The sequence below is a fragment of the Vicugna pacos genome, chromosome 9 (assembly GCF_048564905.1).
Source record: "Vicugna pacos chromosome 9, VicPac4, whole genome shotgun sequence".
NCBI classification, from domain to species: domain Eukaryota; kingdom Metazoa; phylum Chordata; class Mammalia; order Artiodactyla; family Camelidae; genus Vicugna; species Vicugna pacos.
This window is the reverse complement of record NC_132995.1, coordinates 11405883-11429392: the sequence shown is the minus strand read 5'-3', so window position 1 is coordinate 11429392 and position 23510 is coordinate 11405883. Positions and strand designations below refer to the sequence as shown.

The window sequence follows — 23510 nt, the reverse complement described above, 5'->3', positions numbered from 1 at the left end:
TGGGACAAGGTTGGAGTTCACTCTAAACAAAGCCTTTATGGGGCTTCCCATCCTGAGGATGCAAATGCATGATCTAGTGCCCCCAGCTCCAGGCCTGGTCCCTTCCTTCCCTTATCCCACATTTCTCGAGTCTTTGCTCTATGCCGAGCTCTGCTGCATGAGGAGGAGGAGGGGCCTGGAGGGCTGTTCCCTCTGAGTCACACCTTCATTCCTTTGCGGTCATTAATTGCTCCTTTAATTCTATTGTTTATTCATTGATTTTTTAAATTGAAGTAGCATTGATTTACAGTGTTGCATTAGTTTTATACATTGATTCTTCGGCCAATTAAACACGTACTGAGTCCATGCTGTGTTCCAGCCTTGGTGGGGCGATGCTCAGAGAGCTCGCAGGCTCTCTAACAAGGGTGACTCAGAATGGTCAGGGCTGGGAGAAAGGAAGCACCAGCAGCTTGGGCAGGGCCTGGAGTGAGAGATGCAGGGGCCTGTGGGAGCCCTGGGGTCAGACAGGGTCAAGTCCTAGTCCCACCTCTGCCTCTCAACCTGTGAGATTCAGGGCAAGTGACTTCTCTCTCCATGTGCCTCACCTCCCCTGGACCTTGGCCCAGCCCTGCCTGCAAGGGGCTCTCTTGGTCTGCATTTGGTACATGAGGCTCAGAGAAGGGAACAGACTTGCCGGAGGTCACAGCTGTTTTCTCACTCTCCCAGATATGAGGGATCTTCCTCATCCCTAGGACTGATGCTTGACAAGTTGGCTGGTGAAGGCCTGGAGGGACTGAGTTCAGTTCAATTTCAGAGGCATTTCCTATTTCCTGGTTCCTGAGCAGAGTCTGGGCAGGAGGGAGTCCATATCTTGCTTGTCTCTGGTCCTTCCTGTTCCTCCATTCAGCTCTGCTCTTGGTTCTCTCTGTGACTTGCTCCCTTTGCCTCCATCTCTCCGGACATCTGTATATGTCTATTTCCTTCTGCCTTTCTCTCTGCTTCTTCTACCTCCATCTGCATCCTCTGTCTTTTTTTCTACATCTCTCTCTCTCTCTTCGTCAGACACATTACCTTGGTTTCTGCCCTCTTTCTCTCTGCCTCTCTATCTCTCTTGCTTTCTTTCATTCATCAGCTATGTATTGAGCACCTACTGTGTGCCAGACCTTTATTCTAGGCATTGGAGATACAGCTGTGAACAAAACCAACAAAAGTTCATGTCCTCACAGAATGACATCCTAGTGGGGGAGACAGATGAGATAAATATGTAACATATACAGGTGTTAGACAGTTTTAAGTGCAAAGGAGAAAATTAAAGAAGGAAAGAAAGCCAGAAAGTGTTGGGGGGTGGTCAAGAGGGGGTCTCGCTAAGAAGGTGACATTTGAGTACACTTTGAGGGGAAGAGCATTCCAGGCAGAGGAAACAGCCCACACCAAGGCCCTGAGGTGAGAGTTGCTTGTTCAAGGCACAGCAAAGTGGGATGCCCCCCAGCCCTCTCCAACAGGCCTCTTGGGCACTTTGCCCTGCACTGTGGGCAGGAGGCCAGGCTGCCTGGGGCTGCAGTGCCGGCTGGCTCTGGGGTGGCAGGGCCTGAGTCCAGCCTGGCCAGTTCACTTAGGCCAAGGGCCTGCCCCTTCTTGCCTCCCAGTGGCTCCAGCCCCATCTAACCACACCCTCCTCTCATCCCTCTCTCCAGCTCTGTCACGGCCTTCTGTCTGTCTGGCAGTGTCTTTTACTGGTGGCATCTTGCCACTGCTCTGCCTGTCCCTTTCTAGGCTGTCCCTCCCCTGACTCTCTCTGTCACTTTCCCTTCCTCTGCTTCCTTCTCTCCTTGACTTCTGCTCTCTCTCTGGCACTACCCACGCTTCATTTCTTTCCTGTCTTCTCCTGTTCTCTCTATCCCTGAGTCTCTCTCTCTTCATCTGTCTCTCCAAATCTCTCCCTCTGGAGGTCTCTGTTTCTCTGTCTCTGGCCTTGTGTCTGTGTGTTTCTGTTTCTCTCTCTAGGCCTTTGCATCTCTCTACCTCTCTGAATCTATCTGTCTCTCCTTCTTGACCTCTCTTACTCTCTAGGTGTTTCTGTTATCTCTGTCTCTAGGATTGTGTCCCTTTGTTACTCTGTGTCTAAGTGTATTTCTTTCTTTCCAGATATCTGTCTGTCTCTATTCCTCTCTCTCCCATTCTCTCTCCCTCTCTCTCCCTCCCTCTTCCTCTCCCTCTCTTTCCCTCTCCCCACCTCCCCCAGTCTCCCTCTCCCAGCTCTGTCCCTGGCTCTGCCCCTACTGATGTTTCTTTGTCTCTCCTCCCATCCCCACCTTGCTTTCCCCTCTTCCTCGCTGGTACATATGCCCCAGATTCCTAGTCCTGCCAAGCCCGATGCCCCCACAGCCCTACTGCCAGTGCCCCCATACCCAGGCTTCCCCCCAACTCCTATCTCCCCATCCCCAGGAGCCAAGAAAACCAGCTACGGGCCCAGCAATGGATGCAGAAGCTACACGACCAACTTGGGCTGCAGCACTTCCTCCGGGACTGCCACGAGGTAGGAATTCCAGCTGTGCTGAGCACAGGGACTTCTTTCCTAGGGAGGGAAGTGCTCCAAGACAGAGGCGCGGTGGGGGCGGGGACGCCCCGTCTAAGTGGGTCGCGGAGCGATGTTCACTTCGTGCCGCCAGGAGGCGCGCGGATCCTGGCCTTAGTGCGCATGCCCCTCAAGTCTCTCTCCTCCGCCCACACGGGCAGCGGGGAAGGAGGGAGGGACCTTGGTCGCCCCTGGCAACGGAGCCCGTCCACTCCTACGGGTCCCGCGGGGACGCGCGGTGATCTCACCTTTCCCTCAGGAGATTCGTGAGAAGCGCCCTGCTGTGGGGAAGGACCCGAGACACGAGAGCTGGGGGGTAGGTGTGGGTGGTGGTACCAGCAGCCCAGAGCGCAGCTTCAGTCAGAGATGGTCCAGGACCAAGCCTTCGCCCTTTAAGTGTCTAGAAATCAAGCTCTGCCCTTTTAAGAGATGATCTACACACCTATAAGGATCACCCCAAATCAGAAGTGATCCAGGTCCCCTTTTCCACTAGAGACGGTTCGGGAGACACATTGCTTCTCTCTCCTTCCCCTGCATTCCCTAGAAACTGTACTGGACCCTGACCACATAAGAGATGGCCCTATGAGAGATGACCCAGTAAATATTTTCCTAACCCAAACAGAGATGGTCCCGGCCTCATCTAGTTACCTGACCTAGGATCATTAGCACCCCCTCCACGATGATACAGTACTTAAGTTTACCCCAACCAAAGATGGTTCAGGAACCAGGCCCCAATCCCCCCAATTAAAGATGATTTGATTCCCTCCATGTGAACACCCATGATAGATTGTGTTCCCCACACATGAAATGGACAAGGGCTTCCATACCCCGCCCCACCCCCAATAACTCAAGCCCATTAGAGATGGGTCTGGGACTCTAGCCTACTAGAGGTGAGTTCAGGAATCCCCGTCCCCGTCCTTTCCACTGGAGATTATTCTGGACTGAAGTCTTATAGGAGATGTTCCAGACCCCCTCCAGTATTTCCTATATAGCTGAGGTAGCCAGAAATCTGAGCCCTTTCCCAATAGAGATGGTTCAGGTGCCTACCCCACCCAGCCCCCTCACGTAGCGGAGGCAGCCCAGGCCCCGGCCTCCCTCTACCCCTAGCCGTTCGATTTGGCCCAGGAACCCCTTCTGCCTCTCGTTAGATTGTTCTGGACCAAGCAGCAATCGTCTGAGATGGCCCACAACAACCCCCCACCCCCAACTCCGCCATGCTTTAGGGAGGGTAGTGATTCTTTCTCTACCCGCATCGAGGGCCCGGCAGGGAGGCGGGCACGGAGGCAGGCAGGGGGCGCGCGCGGGCGGGCGCGCTGCCGCGGCGCGGGGGTGGGGGCGGGGGCGCGCGTCCGCCGGAGCCTCAGCCTGTCACCACCGCTGCCGCCGCCGTCGCAGTGGAGGGGCAAGAGCCCTCCCGCCCGCCACAGGGACGCCCTGCCAACGCCTCTGACACTTCAGGTCTCAGGGGCGCCTAGGGGAGGGGGCTGATGCGCGCCCCCGCCGAGGCAGGCGGGGGAGGGGGCTTGGGCGCGTGCTCGCCGACCCGCCGCGGGAGGGAGGGGCGCTGGCGGCGCGAGGGCGGGTGGACCAGGAGCAGGGACCCCAGCCCTGGGGAGGGGCCCAGACTCCGGGAGCTGTCCGCGGTGCTGCTGCGGGCGGGACTGAGGGGCCAGGTCCCAAGGGACCGTGGCGAAAAAGGGGGCACTTCTAAGGCTACTCCTGTGGTAGTGTGGATTTGCCCTGGAGGTTAAGGGGGTCTCAACCTCTCTAGGAGGCTCTCTCAGATCCCCCTCTGGGTAATGGGGGATCTGAGATTTGCCCTGGGGTTGGGGGACTCTCAACCTTTGGAGCCGTCCTTTCCTAATTCTTGTGGAATCTGTCAGCCTTAGATGGTGGGGGCGAATCACTTTTGCGGGGGTCTGCCTTGGGCGATAAGGGTCTTGGATTTGGTCTGGGTTTGGGAGGCTCTGACTTTTGAAGGCTTTTTCCTGGGTTATTGGGAACTCTGGCTTTGCCCTCAGTGTTGGGGCTCAGTCACTTTTGGGGGGCTTTACCTTGATGACGGAGTACCTCTCCTACAGGGGCTTTGCTTTCCCTGTGAGCTGTGGCTGCCATTAGCGAACTCTTCCCGGCTTGTTGGGAACCTGTGAATTGCGTTGGGGGATTCAGCATTTGACTTGGCTCTAGTGGTGTGTGTGTGTGTATGAGGGAGTCTGAAGCTGTCCTGGCCCCCTGGGGAGCGCATGCTCAGGGGACACGGAGCGGGTTTGGCCAGCTGGGGATTTGTCCTTGGCTATGACTGCAAGCTAGAGTCCGTGTTGTTTTTTTTTTTTTCCAGGAGGGAGAAGGAGGATCTTGTGACTGGGGTTGAGGGGGGGAGGAGAAGGGGGAGGAGCAAACTGTCCCAGGTGCCAGGTTTGGTCATGAGTGGGGAGGTTCCAGTTTAGGAGACAAGTCTTACTGGGAGGGGGATGGTGGCTCAGAAAGCAGCAGTGTGATTGGTCCTGCTGAAGGTAGTGAGAGGGGCCCACTATTGGTACTTACATTTTGAATGACTGGTTTTGTTGGTGAATGGGGGGACTAGAACTGACTTTAGTTTGGGACAGGGGGCTGACTTGACGGGGATTCTACCTAGTCCGTGCTGGGGAGTCTGGTGCTAGATTTGAGGCTAGGTTCATTTGGGGAGCAAGAGGGTAGCCCTGATGCTTGCATTTGGAGGGCCGCCTTTGAGGGCTAGAACTGGTCATGGTTTAGGGGAACTGTGGTCTTGGGCTGGATCTTCAATGCTGGATTTGGGGAGTCCTGTGGGCTCATTAGGGAGGCTGGACCTGGGTTGTGGGGGATAGGTCTACCGCAGATTGAAGAGATGGTTTGGAAGGAACTAGACTTGGCGTTAGTTAAGAGGTTTTTTTTAGAGGTTCATTTGGCCATATTGGGGGCCTGGGGTTAGATATGGGGGCTTCACTTGATACATTTGGGAATGGGTTAGGGATCTGGAATTGGTCTTTATTGGAAGTGGCTGAGACTGAATGAAAGGATCTAAGTGTTGCCATGGTGGGAGAGCATGGTTGAACTGGAAGACAGCTAAATTCTAAATTGGAGGGCTTGTTTTGGAGGGTTGATTTGGCTGTGGGCAGGAGGGGGCTGACTGGCCCAGGAACCCTGCCTTGGGGCTTAAAGCTTATGAGGAGTTGAAAAGGGCTGTCCTGCGGATAGAGGGACTAAGGGATGAGGCATTCTAGTGGCTCATCCATCCATCCTCCACCCCTTAGGAAAGGGCTTGAGCATGCCCCCATAAGGCCTCACTTGCAAAGGTCTTTCCATCCTACCTTGCTCTCCTTCCGAAATCCCAGAAACCTAGGCCCTGAACCTGGGACATCACAGAGTGGGTGGGGATGGGGGTCTATGCCAGGTTGGGGGAATTGGCCAAGCCCCTCCCCTTGTCCTGAACAGCTGGATGGCTGGATCCATGAGAAGATGCTGATGGCGCGGGATAGCACGCGGGAAGATGGCCACAAGCTGCATAAGCGATGGCTCCGGCACCAGGCATTCATGGCCGAGCTAGCTCAGAATAAGGAGTGGCTGGAGAAGATCGAGAGGGTGAGGATGCAGAAGACCCAGGCTCATGCTGACAGGTGTAGATACAATGAGAACCCAAGGTTGTAGGAACCCAAAGTTCCTACCTGCCAGGCCCATGCTAGGTGCCTCCAGGAAACCCACGTCTCACCTCCTTCACCCTCCACTGCCAACCTGCTATTCTCATACCTCTGAACTGCTTCAAATCATTTCCACATCCGCTTTTAGCTATGTGGCCTTGAGCAATTCATGTAACCTCTTGGAGCCTCAGTTTGCCCATCTGTAAAATGGCCAACATGTCTTCTGGAGAGTTAAATATTTCACCCTTTCCTATAACCTCCTGCACCAGGTTTCCTTCCACATCATTTGGAGTATCTAAAAGGGAAAGTCAGGTAGACAGGCTGCAGCAGCCCTGGGAAGCTTGGGTTCAAGTGAACTTTGGATTCCTACAATCTTGGGTTCTCATTGTATCTATGCCTGTTGGCATCTCTGGGGCCTTGGGGGGATTGTATTAACTTCTTTGAGCCTCAGTTTGCTCTACTTTAAAATTAAGAGAATAATAAATACAACTACTTCCCTGGGCTCTTGTGCACATAAAGTGCTTAACACAAGGCCAGGCACCTAGGAGCTGGAATTGCTATAGTATTGTTATTTTTAATGTGGCTCTAGCTTGACTTCAGTCTTGGAGGGACCTGAGCAGATATTTGCGCCAAGCATCAACCCCCCTACTGCCCCCAAGACCTGCAGCCCCAGAGCCCCCCCACCCCGACCCCACACTCTTCTGACTCAAACGGAGATACCCAGATGGGCCTTAAACCCTCAAATGCCACTGACAGCCCATAAATGGTGGCATAGTTATGGGGGCTTCATTTGACAGCTTTAGGGGCAAAGCCACTCTTCTCAACTTTGACTTTAATGAAGGTTTGTGCTCTCTGCCTTTCTCTCTGTCTCTTTCTTCCATCTCAATCTGTCTCTCCCCTTCTCTTTCTTATGGCCTTCTTCCCATGTTTCTGACTCTGTTCCTGTCTCTGGGTCCCTCACTCTATGGCTGTCTGTCTCTCCCTGTCTCCTTGCCATGCCTCTGCTTATGTCTCTCTGCCTGTCTCTCCTCATCTCTCTCCCCATGCCTTGGTGTGTCCTCTGCATCCACACCTCATGTCTCTGTCTCTCTGTGTCTCCAACTCCTCACCTCTGTCTCTCTCTCCACATCCCTACCCCTGTGTTCTGTTGCCCCCATATTTCTCTGTCCCTCCCCACCATTTACTCCCTCCCCCTCATTTCCTGCCTTCCATCGTCTGGGGCAGGAGGGCCAGCAACTGATGCAGGAGAAACCAGAGCTGGCGCCCTCAGTACGGAAGAAGCTGGGGGAGATCCGGCAGTGCTGGGCGGAGCTGGAGAGCACCACCCAGGCCAAGGCGAGGCAGCTCTTTGAGGCCAGCAAGGCCGACCAGTTGGTGCAAAGCTTCGCTGAACTGGACAAGAAGCTCCTTCACATGGAAAGCCAGCTGCAAGACGTGGACCCTGGTGGGGACCTGGCCACTGTCAACAGCCAGCTCAAGAAGCTGCAGGTATGGCCGGGCTGATGTGGATGGGGGCTTTTTAGCCACAGTGGGGCCTGAGTCATGGTCAGACTCCACTCAAGTTACTACAAACAGAGGGTATTAAAGATAGGGGTTTATTTCAAAGGTGTTAGATGGGCTGGAAGCAGAAAGGGGATACTGAGGCAGTCCAGCTAGTAGTCACTGTTGGAAGCAGTCACTACCCCTAGGGCCTGAGAACAAAGTGGAGAGGAAGGCTTTAGAGCCAAGAAACAGTATGGAGATAACCAGCACACTGAGGATTTCCCGGGACCCTGACACCTGCTCCTGGATAGAGAAACCAAGGCCCAGAGTAGGGCAATGGCTTTGCACAGAACAATCATAACATTCACAGAGCACTTCCTCTACCAGCCTCAGTGCCCAGCTCTCACCTACTCCTCCCAGCAACTCTAAGAGAGGGGTACTCCTACTATCATCCCCCATTTGACCAGTGGGGAAACTGAGGCACAGAAGTTAGAAGGTAGAACACCTGGCCCAAGGGCTCACAGCCAGCCAGTTTCTCCCTTATGAAACAGCGGCTCATAGAGGACAGATCCAGGATCTGCTTTATCTCTGCTCCTGGCCTGGCAGCCAGTTGATGCTCAGTATCTGGCTGTTTGATGCACTGACTGGAGGTGCGAATCTAGGTGTTGCATCTCACCTCCAGGATGTGACAGCTCCCGCCTGGACGTCCCAGGAATAAGGCCTGAGGCTCTTGGAGGTGAACTTACCAGCCCAGGGTAGCAAGTGGCAGAGCCTGCATTTAAATCCAGGTCCCTCGTCTCTTCCCTGCTCCTTTTGATAACCTCCTGCATAGTTATGCTCCTAAAGTACTTGATGTAGTGTCCGGGGGTCAGGGAGGGAAAGTCAAGGGATAAAAATGTATATGACATTCATTAGTATTTATTCATTTATCTAGACAGCAATTCTCTATTGAACGCCTATGCCAATGTGCCAGGTGCTTTTTGGGAATACAGCAGTGGGCAAAACTGACAAAAAAAATCACGGCTCCCAGGAGGCTCACATTCTGGTGGGGGAGACGGGCAAAGAAGCAAAGAGAGAAACAGATCTGAATAGGATGCCAGGGACGTCACTGCTTTATATACCCCAGTGGTTCTCCACTGCCTTGGTCTCCAGGATCCCTTTACCTCTAACAAATTGTTGAGATCCCCAAAGGGCTTGTTTGTGTGGATTATATCTATTGAAACTGTATTAAAAATGAAAACCGAGACATATTTAAGTGATTGATTTGTTTTAAAACAATAATAAATCAATCGCATATTAACCCCGAAGCATTCTTTTATGAAGAATAATTATATTTTCCAACAAAAAGTGTAGACAGAAGATTGGCATCATTTTCAGTGTTGCAGCTCCCTTTCACGTCTGGCTTAAGAGAGCACTGGATTCTCACGTCCGCTTCTGTATTCAGTCTCTTGCAATAGCACGTTATGGGGTCCCTGCAAAATCCCACTATGCACTTGGGAGACAGTGAGAGTGATTAAGGCAAATAACCATTAACATTTTTTTTTTAAAACGAGAGTTGAAACCTTGCAGACCTCTTGGAAAAAATCCTGGGAATTTCAAGGAGTCCCCAGATTGCACTTTGAGAACCGCTGATATGTGCTCTGTGCTGGCCACTGAACCCTATCTCTCCTTCCCAGCAGCCCTACAAGGGAAGTGCTATGGTTACCCTCACTGCATATATGAGGAGACCACAGTACAGAGAGGGTCCATGGCTCACCCAAAGTCACACAGCCACCAAGTGGCCATTCAGGACCACATTTAGTTCCCATCCCATCTCTTCCCTTGATACTCTCAGGCCACAGTGGGGAAGATGACCCTCTCACTGGCCTCTGAAAAATCAATCACTATCTGAGGTCCAGACCTCATTGGCTGAGCAGGCAGTGGTCACATAGGGTGACTCGGCCCCAAGTCTGCTCTAAGGGATCGCCCAGAATGTCGGCAGAGACAAGTGGTGGTCTGGACAGTCAGACAGATGAGGGAGCAAGCAGTACAAGCAGCTAGGGGCCAGTGACAGAGACTTGGGTAGAGGAGGCAGACAGACTTGGGTTCAAATCACAGTCAGGGCACAAGTTCAGTCCCTCTCTGAGCCTCTGTCTGCCCATCTTAAGTAGGGTGAAATCCTTGTGGGCCTCCCAGGTGAAGCTGTGCACTGAGATGTGGTGAATTCCCAACGAATGGGAATCTGTGACCGTCAGGGTCCCAGCCGGAAACAGAAGGCACTGTCCGCCGAGGATGATTTGAGGAGGGCGTTATCAAGAGTCTTCACAAGGCGGGGAGGGTATAGGTCAATGGTAGAGTGCGGGCTTAGCATGCCACGTGCAAGGTGTGTGATGTTAGGCCCATGACTTTGCCTCTGGTCTAAGCCTCAGGTGCCTCCTCTGTGCGATGGGAAGGACCCTGATGCTAAGCCACTCGGTGACAGCAGGACTGTGGGAGCCTCATCCACAGTCAAAGCCATGGATGCTGGAGCCTGGCTGCTTGGGGTCAAGCCCAGCTCTGTGACTTATACCAACTGGGTGACTTAAAACGACTCCTCCTTTTTGGCTTCAGTTTCTTCTTCAGTAAAATGGGCAGAATAACAGTAGTGATTTCATCTGGACATTGTAAAGATTACAAGACAGACTGCATTAAGTAGTTTCAGAATCGCTGACCCAACAAATCTAACTAAGAGATAATGCCTGTTTATAGGTTTAAAATTTTTAATTGTCTCCAGCCGGAGGGTACATCATCACTATACTGTGTTCAGAAGTTGGGTTATTATTTTCCCACCTCTGGCAGATTGTTATTGATGTGAAACAGTTTGTTTCATTTGTTTCTGTTTGTCTTCCATTTTGGTATTCCCTCCTATCCATATACTTTTAAAAAGTGGTTTAGGGGGTGATACATGAAACATTAACACAAATGCCAAAAGTTAGAACTGTCTGCAGTTCACCTGATGGTGACAGATTGATTGCCTGAGTCCTGATGCCACTGAATGCTCTGTCCCCAGCAGCAAATGACAGCTCTTGCTTCCACCTGTACTCACCACCACTTGGTATTGTCAGACTGTTTAGATTTTTCTGATGGAAAGGAAGCATATCTCACTGTGGTGTCTGCATTTGGATTTGGGTGGGTAACTGGTGACCCTGGGTGTCCTTGGCTCCTTTTTTGGCATTTAGATGTCAGAGGGAGGATCTGGGGCCTTCTGCCCAAGACAAGTACAGGGTCGGCTCTTCCCTTCATAGACTGGGTTTAGCCCCACCAAGCCCTGGAGACCAAGAGGTTTCCCCATTGTTTAAGGGAGAGACTGAGGCCCAGGGTGGACTTGAGCCTGGCTCGGTGTCACACAGCAATGGGCAGGCCCCAGCACAGGACTCCTGGGCTCTTTCCCCAGCAGAGGGAGCTCGTGACTCAGTGGGCCAAGGCCCCCGGATGGAGCCCAGCTGGGGCCTCTCGAGCTGCCACTTGGGAGGGGGTCCTCCCCAGGTCCCACTGTCTTTTGTGGCCCGCCTGAGATCCCAGACACTGGGCGTAGGCAGGAGGGAGAGGTCAGTCCAGACGGGCGCGTTTCCTGGCTGCCCCATCTTTCAGGCCACAGGGGCCAGGCTGGGCTGCCGGAGGTGCGGGCCCTGGGTCGGAGGGAGTGTGGATGTGTGAGGGATTTGTCCCCCTCTGTGTCACCCTGGGCCCGTCTCCCAATCCTGCTCCCCCAGTTCCTCTGGGTCTCTGTTTCTCTTAGTTTTTTCTCTCCCATCTCTGTCTCTCTCTCTTTGCCCTTCTATCTCCATCTCTGGGCCTCTTTCTCTTCCTCTGACTCTCTCACTCTCTTCTCTTTGTCTCTTTCTGTTTCACTTCTCCATCCCTGCCTCTCTCCCTTGATCTCGCCTTATGCCTGTGTCCTCCTCTTGTCCTTCCCCTTGTCCCCTGCCCCTGCAGCAGCCTGCCTGGAACCCCACCTCCTGGGTCTAGGCCACGTGACCCAGAGTCCTCCCTCGGGTCTGCTGTCCAACTGTCCTTCCTGGCGGAGGGGCCAGATGGTGGAGTCCCAAGCTCCTGCTTTCCCAGTCCTCGGGGGCCTGACCAGCTGGTCTGGCTCAGCCACCGGCTCCTGCTCCAGGAGGAAAGTGGGAAGCTGGTCTCCTGCCATCCGAGGGGACCAGCTAGGGGAAAATGCACTGGAGGCTCTGCAGCTGCTGGGCTGAGTCCCTGGGGACGCCTTACTACCCACAACCTAAGTGAGGCTCTTTCTCTGGCCAAGGAAACACCCTCTCCCCCACTTCTCATTATTTGTCCCACATTTTCTTCATCTGGCTCAGCATGGCCCAGGGACAGGAGCTACACAGTCCAGGGTTAGAATGCCCCTTCTATTACCATGTGACTGAGGGCAGGTGACCCCATCTTTCTGAGCCTCATTACCCCTGATCACAGAGCAGCAGAGTGACTGAGGGCCACTAGGGTTTTGTGGTCACATGATCCTGGGTACAAATTCTGGTGCTGGCAGTTTTTACTTTAGACCAGAGACTGATCCTCTCGGAGCCTCAATTTCCACAACTGGAATATGGGAAGGCAGCAGGTGGACCCAAGTAGGAATCAGGTTGATGTGGGAGTCGGGGCTTGCCAGTCACCATGTGGCAAAATGCCTGAGGCTTTTTTGGAAGTAGGTGCCTCTGTTCTTTGTTTTGGTTTTCACCTTTAATACCTTTTTTTTTTTTAAAAAAAAGAGACACAATTCTATGCTTTAAAATGCATAATTTTAAAGTGAACAATTCAGTGGTTTTTAGTATATTTGCAAAGTTGAGCAACTCTCCTCACTATTTAATTCCAGAAAGAAACCCTGTACCCATCAGCTCCCTCTACTAATTTACTTCCTTTACTCTATGGATTTGCCTATTTTGTTTCTTTTAGGGGGAGGGGTGGGGAGGTAGTTAGGTTTATTCATTTATTTATTTAATGGAGGTCCTGGGGATTGAACCCAGGACCTCATGCATGCTAAGCACGCACCCTACCACTGAGCTATACCCTCTCCTAGATTTGCCTGTTTTGGACATTTCATATAAATGGAATCATACCATATAGGGTCCTTTGTGTCTGGTTTCCTTCACTTAACAGTGCTTACAAGAGTCATCCATGTTTTATGTAGGCTGTGTGAGTACTTCATGGTTCCTTTGGTTTTAATGTTTAAAGCCAGTTTACTTTTTTTAATGTTCATCTTTAATACTAAGAGAAGTAGAATAGCATGGTGTCCAGTCCAGCAAACAAAGTGAACACACACTGACGGAGACTTACTCTGTGCCAGGCGTGGAGTCAGGTGCTGGCTCCACTTGCGAACAATACAAATGTCCCCGTCTTCCCTGACCTCATATGATGTTGTGAGGATTAAATCAATTCTTGCCAAGTGCTTAGAGCAAACAGCAGGATGTGTTACTCATCAGTGCTGTTATGGTAAGAAGTTCAAACAGAAGGGTATGATGTGAACAGTAAAGTCTTCCTTCCCCCTCCACGTGGACAGTTCCACTCCCCAGGGGTGTAACTGCTCTCAACTGTGTATTCTCTACCCTTCTAGAAATATTCTGTGCATACCCACACACAGACACACGACATATAGACCAGACTGAAGCTTGACTTTTCACTTGACAAAACACCCCAGGCATCCTTCCTAGTCACAAAGTCTAGGATATGTCCTGTCCTTTGAAATGGTTGCATGGTATTCCAGAGGGTGCTTTGACATTGTCTTTCACCAGTCTTCTGTTGAGAAACCTTTGGGCTGTTCCCAATCTGCTAGTATAAATAATGCCACAGCAGACATCCCTGTCCATATGTGTTTATGCCCATGTGCAAATATTTCTGCAGAAAGTAATCCTCGAAGTAAAATATTGGGGCCAAAAGGTGTACGCATGAAACTTTTTTGACCGAGATTGCCAAGTATCCCCCTGAAAAGGCAGTGGACACACCTGCCACATGACAGCCAGCCATCCGCCCGCAAGGTCACCATTATTAGGCATTAGAAACCTTTTTCATCTCTGCTAATTTGCGAAGGGAGAGGTACTGTTTTGCAGTTCTTTTAATTTACATTTGCATTTTCTTGAACATTGAAGGAGGCTGAACATCTTTTGATGTGTTTAATCACCTTTGTACTTCTGTATCCTTGGCATGTGTTTGCAGGAAAGGATACACATTAAATGAGTGTTCAAAGTACGTAGCATTTTTGTAGAAGTAGAAAAATGTCAGTCCCTGGAATTATTTCATCTCAGGTCACACGGCCACTTACTGAAGAGGTTTTCATTTCATGGGGAACTGGAACTTATAACTTTAACATTTCAGACTACAGACTATATTGAAAGTTTCCTGAATTCTAGTGCATTTTTATTTTTCTATACATCACTACAATGATTTTCTTAGTGAAGAAGTTTTGGGGATGACTATTTCCTTTTTCTTTGATTTCTGCCACTTATAATTGTGCCTTTAAAATTTTTTCATCGTACATGGTTTTGACTTGTTATAAGGTTTGATTTTTACCCACGTTTATGACTCCTACACATTGTGAACTGTGTCAGCTGGGACTCTTTGGGGTGCAGTTCATAGGGCTTAGTCTAAAAGGGGACATTGTTGGCTCATGGAGCTGAAAGATCCAGAGGATAAGAGCTTTGGGCATGGCTGGATCAGTTACTCAGATTCTGCCCTCAGGAATCTCTGTCTTTGTTTCTGCACCCTGCTTTCGTCAGTGTTGGCCTCATTGTTGGGAAGCCTGTTCCCTCTTGGTGGCAAAATTGTCCTTAGCGTCCCAGGCCTATATTCTACCAGCTTTAGGAACCTGATGAGAAGAAGACCACCTCTTTTGAGCTCACACGCTTTTCCAGCAAAAGTGGGAAGAGTTTTCATTGGCTGATCTTAGGTCACATGCCATCTCGTACCCAATCCTTGTGGCCAGGGTGATTCAGTGTTCTCATTGGCCAGGCCTGAGTCACATGGCCATTCTTGCTTGGGTTTCACCAGCCCTCAGGAATCTGGAAGAGTTTTCATTGGCCCAGCTTAGGTAACATGGACCATCCCTGATCCAATCCCGGTGGCAAGAGTTATTTCAGTGTTCTGATTGGCCAGATTTGGATCATGGGGCCACTTTTGGACCCCCCCTAGGTTTTATTAGTCCCTCAAGAAGCTCAGGACCTGAGTGTGGGGTTTCAGGTGCTGGGAAGAAAGGTGCTGATGTTGGGCAGGCAAAACCAACAGCTCTGCGCTGTAGAACCTTGCAACAGAAGTCTTGACTTGGTTCTTAAGTTTTGAGCTTTCGTTTGCAGTTTTTTGTGGTAATCTGTTACCATTTAATTTCATTATTGTTATTTTGTTTTCTTTTCTAGCTTTCTTTGTTTATAATCACACAAGTAATACATAAATGTGTTCTTTTGGTAAAAGATGATACTAACCTAGAAATCTTCAGTAAAACATAAAGGCTTCCTTCAACATGCCTTCGATTCCACACCCCAAAGGGAACCTCAATCATTATTTGGCGTGCATCCTTCTAGACCCCTATCTATGCAGTAACGGATGTACCTATATGGATTATCAATGGGTTTGTGTTCTTTGTTTTTCATGTTTACTTTAAATTTTTGAACAAATAAATATTACGGTTAGGACGTCAAAAACTATATAAAAATCCCATGTGAAAAATCTCTCCTTCATCCCTGTCCCCATTCACTAAATTCCCATTGCCCCAATAGGTACCATGTGTGATTAATTTCTTGTTTATTCCAGAGAAGTTTTATGCATATGCAATCCACTACGTATATATTCATGAATATGTTCTTTTTTTGAGGTAATTAGGTTTACTTATCTATTTATTTATTGTTTCTTTTGTTTTATGAGGGGGAGGGAATTGGATTTATTTATTCATTTACATTTGGAGGAGGTACTGGGGATTGAACCCAGGACCTCGTGCATGCTAAGCATTTCCTCTGCTGCTTGAGCTATACCCTCCCCCCATAAGTACATTCTAAATTGGGTTTTTTCCCCCTCTTATCAGTAAGTCTTGAGTATTATTCCATACTGACATGGATTTGTTTAACCATTTCACCCTGGATGGGCATCAAGGTTGTGTCCATTTTTTTCCCATTATAAAGTCTGCTACGAGATCCTTGGACAAACATCTTCGTGCACATGTGCCAGTGTTTCTTTAAATACATTCCTAGAAGTGGAAATGCAAATGCTGGGTCAAAGCATTTTGACACATTTTGCATTTTGATAGGACCTGCCAAACTGTCTTCCAGAAAGGCTCTACTAATTTACACCACCACTGACAGTGGTTGAGTGTGCCCATCTCCCTGTGTCTTTGCCAATACTAGATATTATCCATCTTTTACATTTTTGCCAATCTGATGAATAGAAAAGGATATTTTGTTTTGATCTGTATTATCCTGCTGATTAGTGAGACTGGGTATCTTTTCACGTGCTTATTTTTTCTTATGTTGCCTGTTCACATCAGAGGCCCATTTCTCTTTTGGGCAACCTCTCTTTGCTGATGTCATTCATCTGTGCATTGAATGAATCGCAGTTGAAGGCCTGTTACATGCCAGACACTGTTCTAGGCACTCGGGAATACAGAGGTGGATTGACACAGCCTCTGCCCTCATGAAGCTCCAATTCTAGGAGCAGGAGGTCAATCCAAAAAAAAAAAAAAAAAAAGACCACCTCACAAGTAAAGACAGAGTTATCCGATGGTGGTTAAGTCTCATAGAGACAAAGGAAGCAGGATAAAAGGGAATTCTTTTACTGTTGAAGAAACTAGTTCCTTGCCCTAACACATATTAAATAGTTTTCCAGTTTGTCATTTGCCTTTAACTAAAGCTAGAAATTTTGGTTGATGCCAAAGTATTTTATGTGGCCAAATTTATAAATCTTTCCCTTTATGGTTTATATGTTTGGAAAGATTTTCTCCATCCCAAGAGTATTAAATTATTTGCCCAGGTTTTCTTTGTATGCCTTATGGATTTACTTATTCCGCTCAAGTCTTTAATCCATCTGGAATTGTTTTCAGCATAAAGAGCAAGGAAGGGATCCAGCTAAATTGGTCAGCCACTTGGCTGGTGACCATTCATTGAATAATCCATCTTTTCCTTGGAGATTGGAAATGGCATCTATAACTATATGAATTCTCCTGTGTATTCAGGTCTGCTTTTGCACTTTCTGTCTATCCCTATGGCACATCATCCATTTAAATCACTGTACTTTGTATTTATTTTTGGTATTTGGGAAGGTTGACTCTCCGGACAAATTACCTAACTTTTCTGGGCCTCAGTTTCCTCCTCTGTAAAACAGAGATACCACCAACCTTGAAGGGTTTTTCTGAGATTAATGAACTAATGGACCGTTTTAGTCCAAGGGGGTCAGGTAAGCCCCTTTGAAAAGGTAATATTTGAGCTGAAATCTGATTGACAGGGAAGAGCATGCCTGTCAGAGGGAACAGCAATGGCAGAGTCCCTGAGGCAGGAACTAGCTCAGTGGGTTGTAGGAACAGAGAGGAGGGCAGCGCTTTTGGAGGGAACTGAACAAGGGGAGAGTGGAACAGTGGGCCTCGACCAGGGTTTTGGCTGTCACCATAAAGGTACTGGAGAGCCACAGCAGGATGGGGAGGGAGGGTGGGGCCTGCTAACCCGGCCCCTGTTCCCACAGTCGATGGAGTCGCAGGTGGAGGAGTGGTACCGCGAGGTGGGAGAGTTGCAGGCGCAGACAGCCGCTCTGCCGCTGGAGCCGGCGAGCAAGGAGCTGGTGGGCGAGCGGCAGAACGCGGTGGGCGAGCGCCTGGTGCGTCTGCTCGAGCCGCTGCAGGAGCGCCGCCGCCTGCTGCTAGCCTCCAAGGAGCTGCACCAGGTGGCGCACGACCTCGACGACGAGCTGGTGAGGATCCGCGCGGGGGATTTGGGGCGGGGCCTGGGTAAGAGGAGAGGTGAGCGAGGAGGGGGCGGGGCGTGAGGCCAGAGGCGGGCCAGCGGGCAGAGGGGGTGGAGACTGGGATGGGGTCGGGGCCGTGGGACCTCGGTGGGTTCAAGGGTGGAAATGGCTGAGAAACCCACCCACTGATACACTGATAGACTCAGTTATTCAAGCCTTAATTTTTTCATGTAGTCATTCACTTATGCATTCGTTCGCTCTTTTACATTTAATTTACTTTCAATCACTCATTGCTTTATTCATGAAGTCATTGATTTATTCATCAATTCATCCTTTATTCCCTCCTTCACTCATTTATTTATTATTCACTTACTCACTTGTCACTCATCCAGTCACTTCCTCAGTCACTCACCTCCTGGTTTGCTCATTCGTTCCTTCAAGAATTTGCTCATTCTGTGCACCTCTCTGTGCTTACGTGATGCTAGGGTCACAGGGGTGACTAAGGCAGACCCCGTTCCTGCCTATAGAGGACTCAAAGTCCAAAGGGGAAAACAGACTTGTCCTCAGTCAGTGAGAAGAACCCAGGGTGATTAGGGCTGTGATGGGAGAAGCTGGGAGGCCATGGGAGCCCAGAGGAAGCAACTGGCCAAGGTCTGAAGTCAGAGAGGGTTTCCTGGAGGAGGGGATGTCTGAGCTGAGACGTGGAGGAAGAGTACAAATGAGCCTGCTGAGGGAGTGGGAAGGGAATTCAGGAAGCAAGACCTGCCCAGACAAAGGCCAGAGGTAAGCATGAGCCTGGTTCCAGTGCAGAGAGCAAGACAGAAAACGTCCAGAGAGGAGGCTGAAAACATGAGCAGGCTCTTAGGTGAGGAGGGGCCTTTTATGCTGTAGAGGTGGCTTACAGTTTAGTTGGGGGATGCAGGGGTCTTGGCCCTGCTCTCTGTGTCCTTCCCTTGACCTGCTCCCTGATTCCTCTCCAGGCATGGGTCCAGGAGCGGCTGCCACTGGCCATGCAGACAGAACGAGGCAGTGGTTTGCAAGCTGTCCAGCAGCACATCAAAAAGAACCAGGTGAGCAGAGCCAGGGCCGGAGAGTGGGTTAGGACACATCTGGATACAAATGATAGAAAAACAGCTCTATCATTGGTTAAAGCCAAAAAAGTGAATTTATTGGCTCTTGTGATTGAGAAGACTGTGGACAGCAGATACAGATCCATCCAGATGCTTCCAAGATGTCCTGAATTTCTCATTTCCAAATTTTTTTTCCTGTTACCTTTGTTCTCAGGCCAACTCCTCTCTCCTGCTGGTAAAAGAGCTCTGACAGGTTCAAGTTTACATCCCACTCATAAAACTGAGGAGATTTTTTCTCTGTCAGTAATTTCAGCAGTAGTCCCAGGAGTAACTCTTTTAGGCTCAGTTTGAGTCACGTGTCCACCCTGAACTCATCCTGGTGGCCAGGGATTTAGACAGCTCTGAAGTGCCTGATCTGGGCTAAGGGCCCACCTTGGAACCAGCAGGTGGGGTCAGCCTTCACTTAATTATCTGGGCTGAGATGGAGGCAAGGGTGTTCCCCAAAAGAAAGTCAGGACCTCATGACTAGAAGTAAGGAGAATGTCTGTTGGCCATGAGAAAGAAAATGACAAAAACAAAAACAAAAACAAAAACAAAAACAAAAACAAAAAACCAAGCTCTCCAGACACCCGTGGGGAGAGAGGACAGAGACAGTGAGAGTGCTGACTCAGGCTGAGCACAGTGGGGAGCTTTTCAGCCCCTAATATCTCTGGACCTCTATCCACCTCTCTGAGCCTTAGTTGCCACATCTTAATGAGTAGATTCTTGATCTTGAGCAGTGATTCTCCAATCACTCAGTGGAGGAAACTTGATCAAACCAACTCTTTCACCAAAGCCCAAAGTAACATATATAAAAGAGGAACAATAATAATATTAGTAATACATTGGTTAAAGACTTATTATGTGCCAAGTACTGTCCTAGGGGGGTTATGCCACTTATTTAATTTAATTTCCACAGTAACCCTACCAGATAAGTATTGTCATTCACCTCTCTTACCAAAAAAATATAAGTTGGAAGAATGGAGCACTGAAGGATGATGGGCAGGTGGACACACAAATTATTTTGAAAAGTTCGTGATCATGCTGCACTAGATGGAGTTCTTTAAGAGGCGGGGCGTTTTCTTAAATTTTGTTTTTCTGTCTTGATGAAAATACTCCTGGCTGTCAGCCGTGTTGGGAAAAACAGGACTGGCCCATCAATTTCACGGTTGAGGAAATTGATCAAATTCACTTAATGCTTAAAATTGGGGCAGCTCAGCTGCATGTGTGAGAGAGTGTTCTGGATACACGGGGGCTGTTTAACGAATAATAGCTGCTAAGATTGACTGATGACCTAGTGCGTGCTGGGCACAGTTCTCAGCGCTCTACGGTGCAGCAACGCAGCAAGGTAGATATTAGCAGGCTGCCACTAGCCATGTGCCTTTGGCAAGTTCCTCAGCTGCTCTGTGCCTCAGTCTCCCCATCTGTAAAATGAGAATGATAATGATGTCTAGCTCCTGGGGTTGGAGTGAGGATCAGATGAGTGACTATATTTGGCAAAGCCCTTACTTAGCAAAGTGCCTGGCAGGCACTCAGTGTTGGCTATTGTATTATTATCTCCATTTACCAGTTGGGGAAATGGAGGCATGGGAGAGGTTAACTCAGGTACTCAGCAAGTACAGAGCTTGTTGAGAGAACCTTCTGGGGTGATGGAACTTGTTCCGTATCTTGATCTAGGTACACGGATATATAACGTGTAAACATACGTGTCGAGCGGTACACCTAAGAACTGTGCACTTCACTGTATGTAAACTACACCCCACTTGCTCCTAAGCTGCCTGATTCTCAGGCCCCGTGTTTCAACCATGAGCGGGTATCTTGTATTAGCAGGCATCTTGTTTGAGAGCAGTCTCTGGATCCGGCCTCCTGTGTGCAAATCCTGTCACCCCTTATAGCTACTTGCTCTTGGGCAACGTACTTCACCTCTCCGTGCATGTTTTCCCAACGGCAACATAGGAGAATGACTGAGCGAGGAACTGCAAAATGCTTACGTGGTACCCGGCACGTGGTGGGCGATCTGCGACTGTTTGTATTCTCTCCTGGGCGGTACCAGTCGCGGGGGCGCGCGACGTCTGAACTCCCCTCTCGGCTCCCACCCCCAGGGCCTGCGGCGGGAGATCCAGGCGCACGGGCCGCGGCTGGAGGAGGTGCTGGAGCGTGCGGGCGCGCTGGCGTCGCTGCGCAGCCCCGAGGCGGAGGCCGTGCGCCGTGGCCAGGAGCAGCTGCAGAGCGCCTGGGCCGGGCTGCGGGAGGCGGCCGAGCGGCGGCAGCAGGTGCTGGACGCCGCCTTCCAGGTGGAGCAGTACTACTTCGACGTGGCCGAGGTGGAGGCGTGGCTGGGCGAGCAGGAGCTGCTCATGATGAGTGAAGACAAGGGCAAGGTGCGCCCAGGCTGGGGGTGCGGGGGGCCTGGGGGCGCTGGAGCCCGGGGCCCGCCGCTGCCGCCTTATCGCGGGCGCCGTGTGCCCCCAGGACGAACAGAGCACCCTGCAGCTGCTCAAGAAGCACCTGCAGCTGGAGCAGGGCGTGGAGAACTACGAGGAAAGCATCGCGCAGCTGTCGCGCCAGTGCCGGGCGCTACTGGAGATGGGGCACCCGGACAGGTGGGCGTGCGGGGGGATCCGGGCCAGGCAGGGGCGGGGCCCATTCTTAGGGAATGGTCCAGCAGAATCTGGAGTTTCCCTGTTGGAAATTGGGACAGAGCCGGAATTGGGCACTGGGGTGGGAGGGGCTCAGAATGGAGGAGCCCTGCACAGGGATGTTTGAGGGAGTCCGGCCAGGAGCACTGAGGTTTAAATGTAGGGGAGGGGGGCGATGTCTAAGACCGAGGTGAGAAGTAAGAGCTCAGGACAGAGAAGGGTCCTCTTCCTACTGGTATCTGGGAGGACAGAAAAGCCTGGAGCACTGTAATTGGGCATGGCCTCAGACCTCCTGGGTGACAGGTCATGTGACCTCCATGAGATTAGGTGTAGGGGCCACATCTGAGATGCTTGGACCAGGGGTGAGAGCTGAGACAGAGGTACAGGGCTAGACCTCTGTCCGCCTGAGCCTGGAGATCAGGCCTGGAAGTGAGGTTGGTTGTCTGGGAACCAAGTGGGGGATCTGGAGTGCCACCCAAGTTGCTGGCGGGTCAGATGTGGGACCTCAGACTGGAAGGCTGGGTAGGGGGTAGGTGGTGGTGAGCTTATCAAGCTGAGGGAAACAGTTTTCCCTGAGTGCTGAGGTTGGGCATGGCCTGAGACCTCCTGGGTGACAGGTCATGTGACCTCCCTGCATCCCAAACTTGAGGAAAACAGTCCTGCATGCAGGAATCTGAGGGGACTCAACCCTGCCTGAAGGTTCAGAGGAGGCACAGCCCTGCCCTTGGGGGAAGGGGTGACAGGGGGGTCAGAGCTCTGTTCTGGAAATCTCAGGGGGCTCCATCTCTGCTCTTCCCTGTCCCCTACTAGCGAGCAGATCAGCCGGCGGCAGTCTCAGGTGGACCGCCTGTACGTGGCCCTCAAGGAGCTGGGCGAGGAACGCCGGGTGGGCCTGGAACAGCAGTACTGGCTGTACCAGCTCAGCCGCCAGGTGGACGAGCTGGAGCACTGGATTGCAGAGAAAGAGGTGGTGGCCGGCTCACCTGAGCTCGGCCAGGACTTTGAGCATGTCACGGTAAGTTGAGCATCACTAGGAATAAACAATGGTTCTAGTGGCCACCACGTATGCTACTAAGTTCTCTGGGCCTCAGTATCCCCATCCTTAATAAGAGGATTATAATAGCACTACATCGTGGCTATGCTGTGAGACAAATGAATTAATATAATGTAATATAATGCACTTAGGACAGTATTCAGCATCCACAGGGCCTAACACAGTGTTAGTTAAGTATTATTTTCTTATTTTCATTATTGTTGTTACTATTATTGCTACAGAGTGAGTACTCAGTAAGTGTTGGGTGTTATTTTTTGTTATCATTGTCATCACTGGTACTGTTACTACTCTTACCTGCCACAAGATGCTGGGTTGGAGGGGGCTCTCATGTACAGCACCTTTGCCCACGATGTCCCCATCCCCAACATACTGCTGGCAGGTGCTGCAGGAGAAATTCTCGGAATTTGCCAACGAGACTGGTACGGCAGGGCGGGAGCGGCTGGCGGCCGTGAACCAGATGGTGGACGAGCTGATTGAGTGCGGCCACACAGCGGCAGCCACCATGGCGGAGTGGAAGGACGGGCTGAATGAGGCCTGGGCTGAGCTGTTGGAGCTCATGGGCACACGGGCCCAGCTGCTGGCCGCCTCTCGGGAGTTGCACAAGTTCTTCAGTGATGCCCGAGAGCTTCAAGGACAGATCGAGGAGAAGCGGAGGCGACTGCCCCGCCTGACTGCCCCGCCTGAGCCCAGACCCAGTGCCAGCTCTATGCAGCGGACTCTTCGCACCTTTGAACATGACCTGCAGCTCCTTGTGTCCCAGGTGGGGAGCTGGCGGCCAAGAGAGGCAGGTGGGAGGGCCTGAGCAGCGTGACCAAAGGACAGAGCAGCAGAGCAAGCAAAAACCAGGCTGTGGACTACGTTGAAGTTAGATGATGGGACAGATAGAAAACAGACCATGGAACAGGGAGAGATTAGATGATGGGGCAGGTAGAATATGGATTGATCACGTGCACAGAATCAGACAATGACAGAAAAAAGGTGGTATGAAATGTTTGATAGAAATCAGACAGTGTTTCCAATGGAGTTTGGGCAGGAGATTCTCCTAAATACTGTGAAGTGAATCTTGCCCCAATCCGGACTGGGAGTCTAAAAGGAATTGAGAGGGGGTTAAGAGAA

General features: G+C 50.7%; 1 protein-coding gene across 1 annotated transcript in view; it reads left to right on the top strand.

Annotated features, from left to right (window-relative positions):
• Nucleotides 1–23510, top strand: part of SPTBN4 (spectrin beta, non-erythrocytic 4) — a 68868-nt gene that overhangs the window by 34164 nt on the left and 11194 nt on the right. Inside the window, exons 19-27 of the mRNA XM_072967028.1 lie at nt 2425–2515; nt 6008–6154; nt 7435–7698; nt 17374–17598; nt 18573–18662; nt 20804–21082; nt 21174–21304; nt 22151–22355; nt 22774–23154. Of these exons, the coding sequence (XP_072823129.1) occupies nt 2425–2515; nt 6008–6154; nt 7435–7698; nt 17374–17598; nt 18573–18662; nt 20804–21082; nt 21174–21304; nt 22151–22355; nt 22774–23154 (1813 nt within the window). The remainder of the gene's footprint in view (nt 1–2424; nt 2516–6007; nt 6155–7434; nt 7699–17373; nt 17599–18572; nt 18663–20803; nt 21083–21173; nt 21305–22150; nt 22356–22773; nt 23155–23510) is intronic.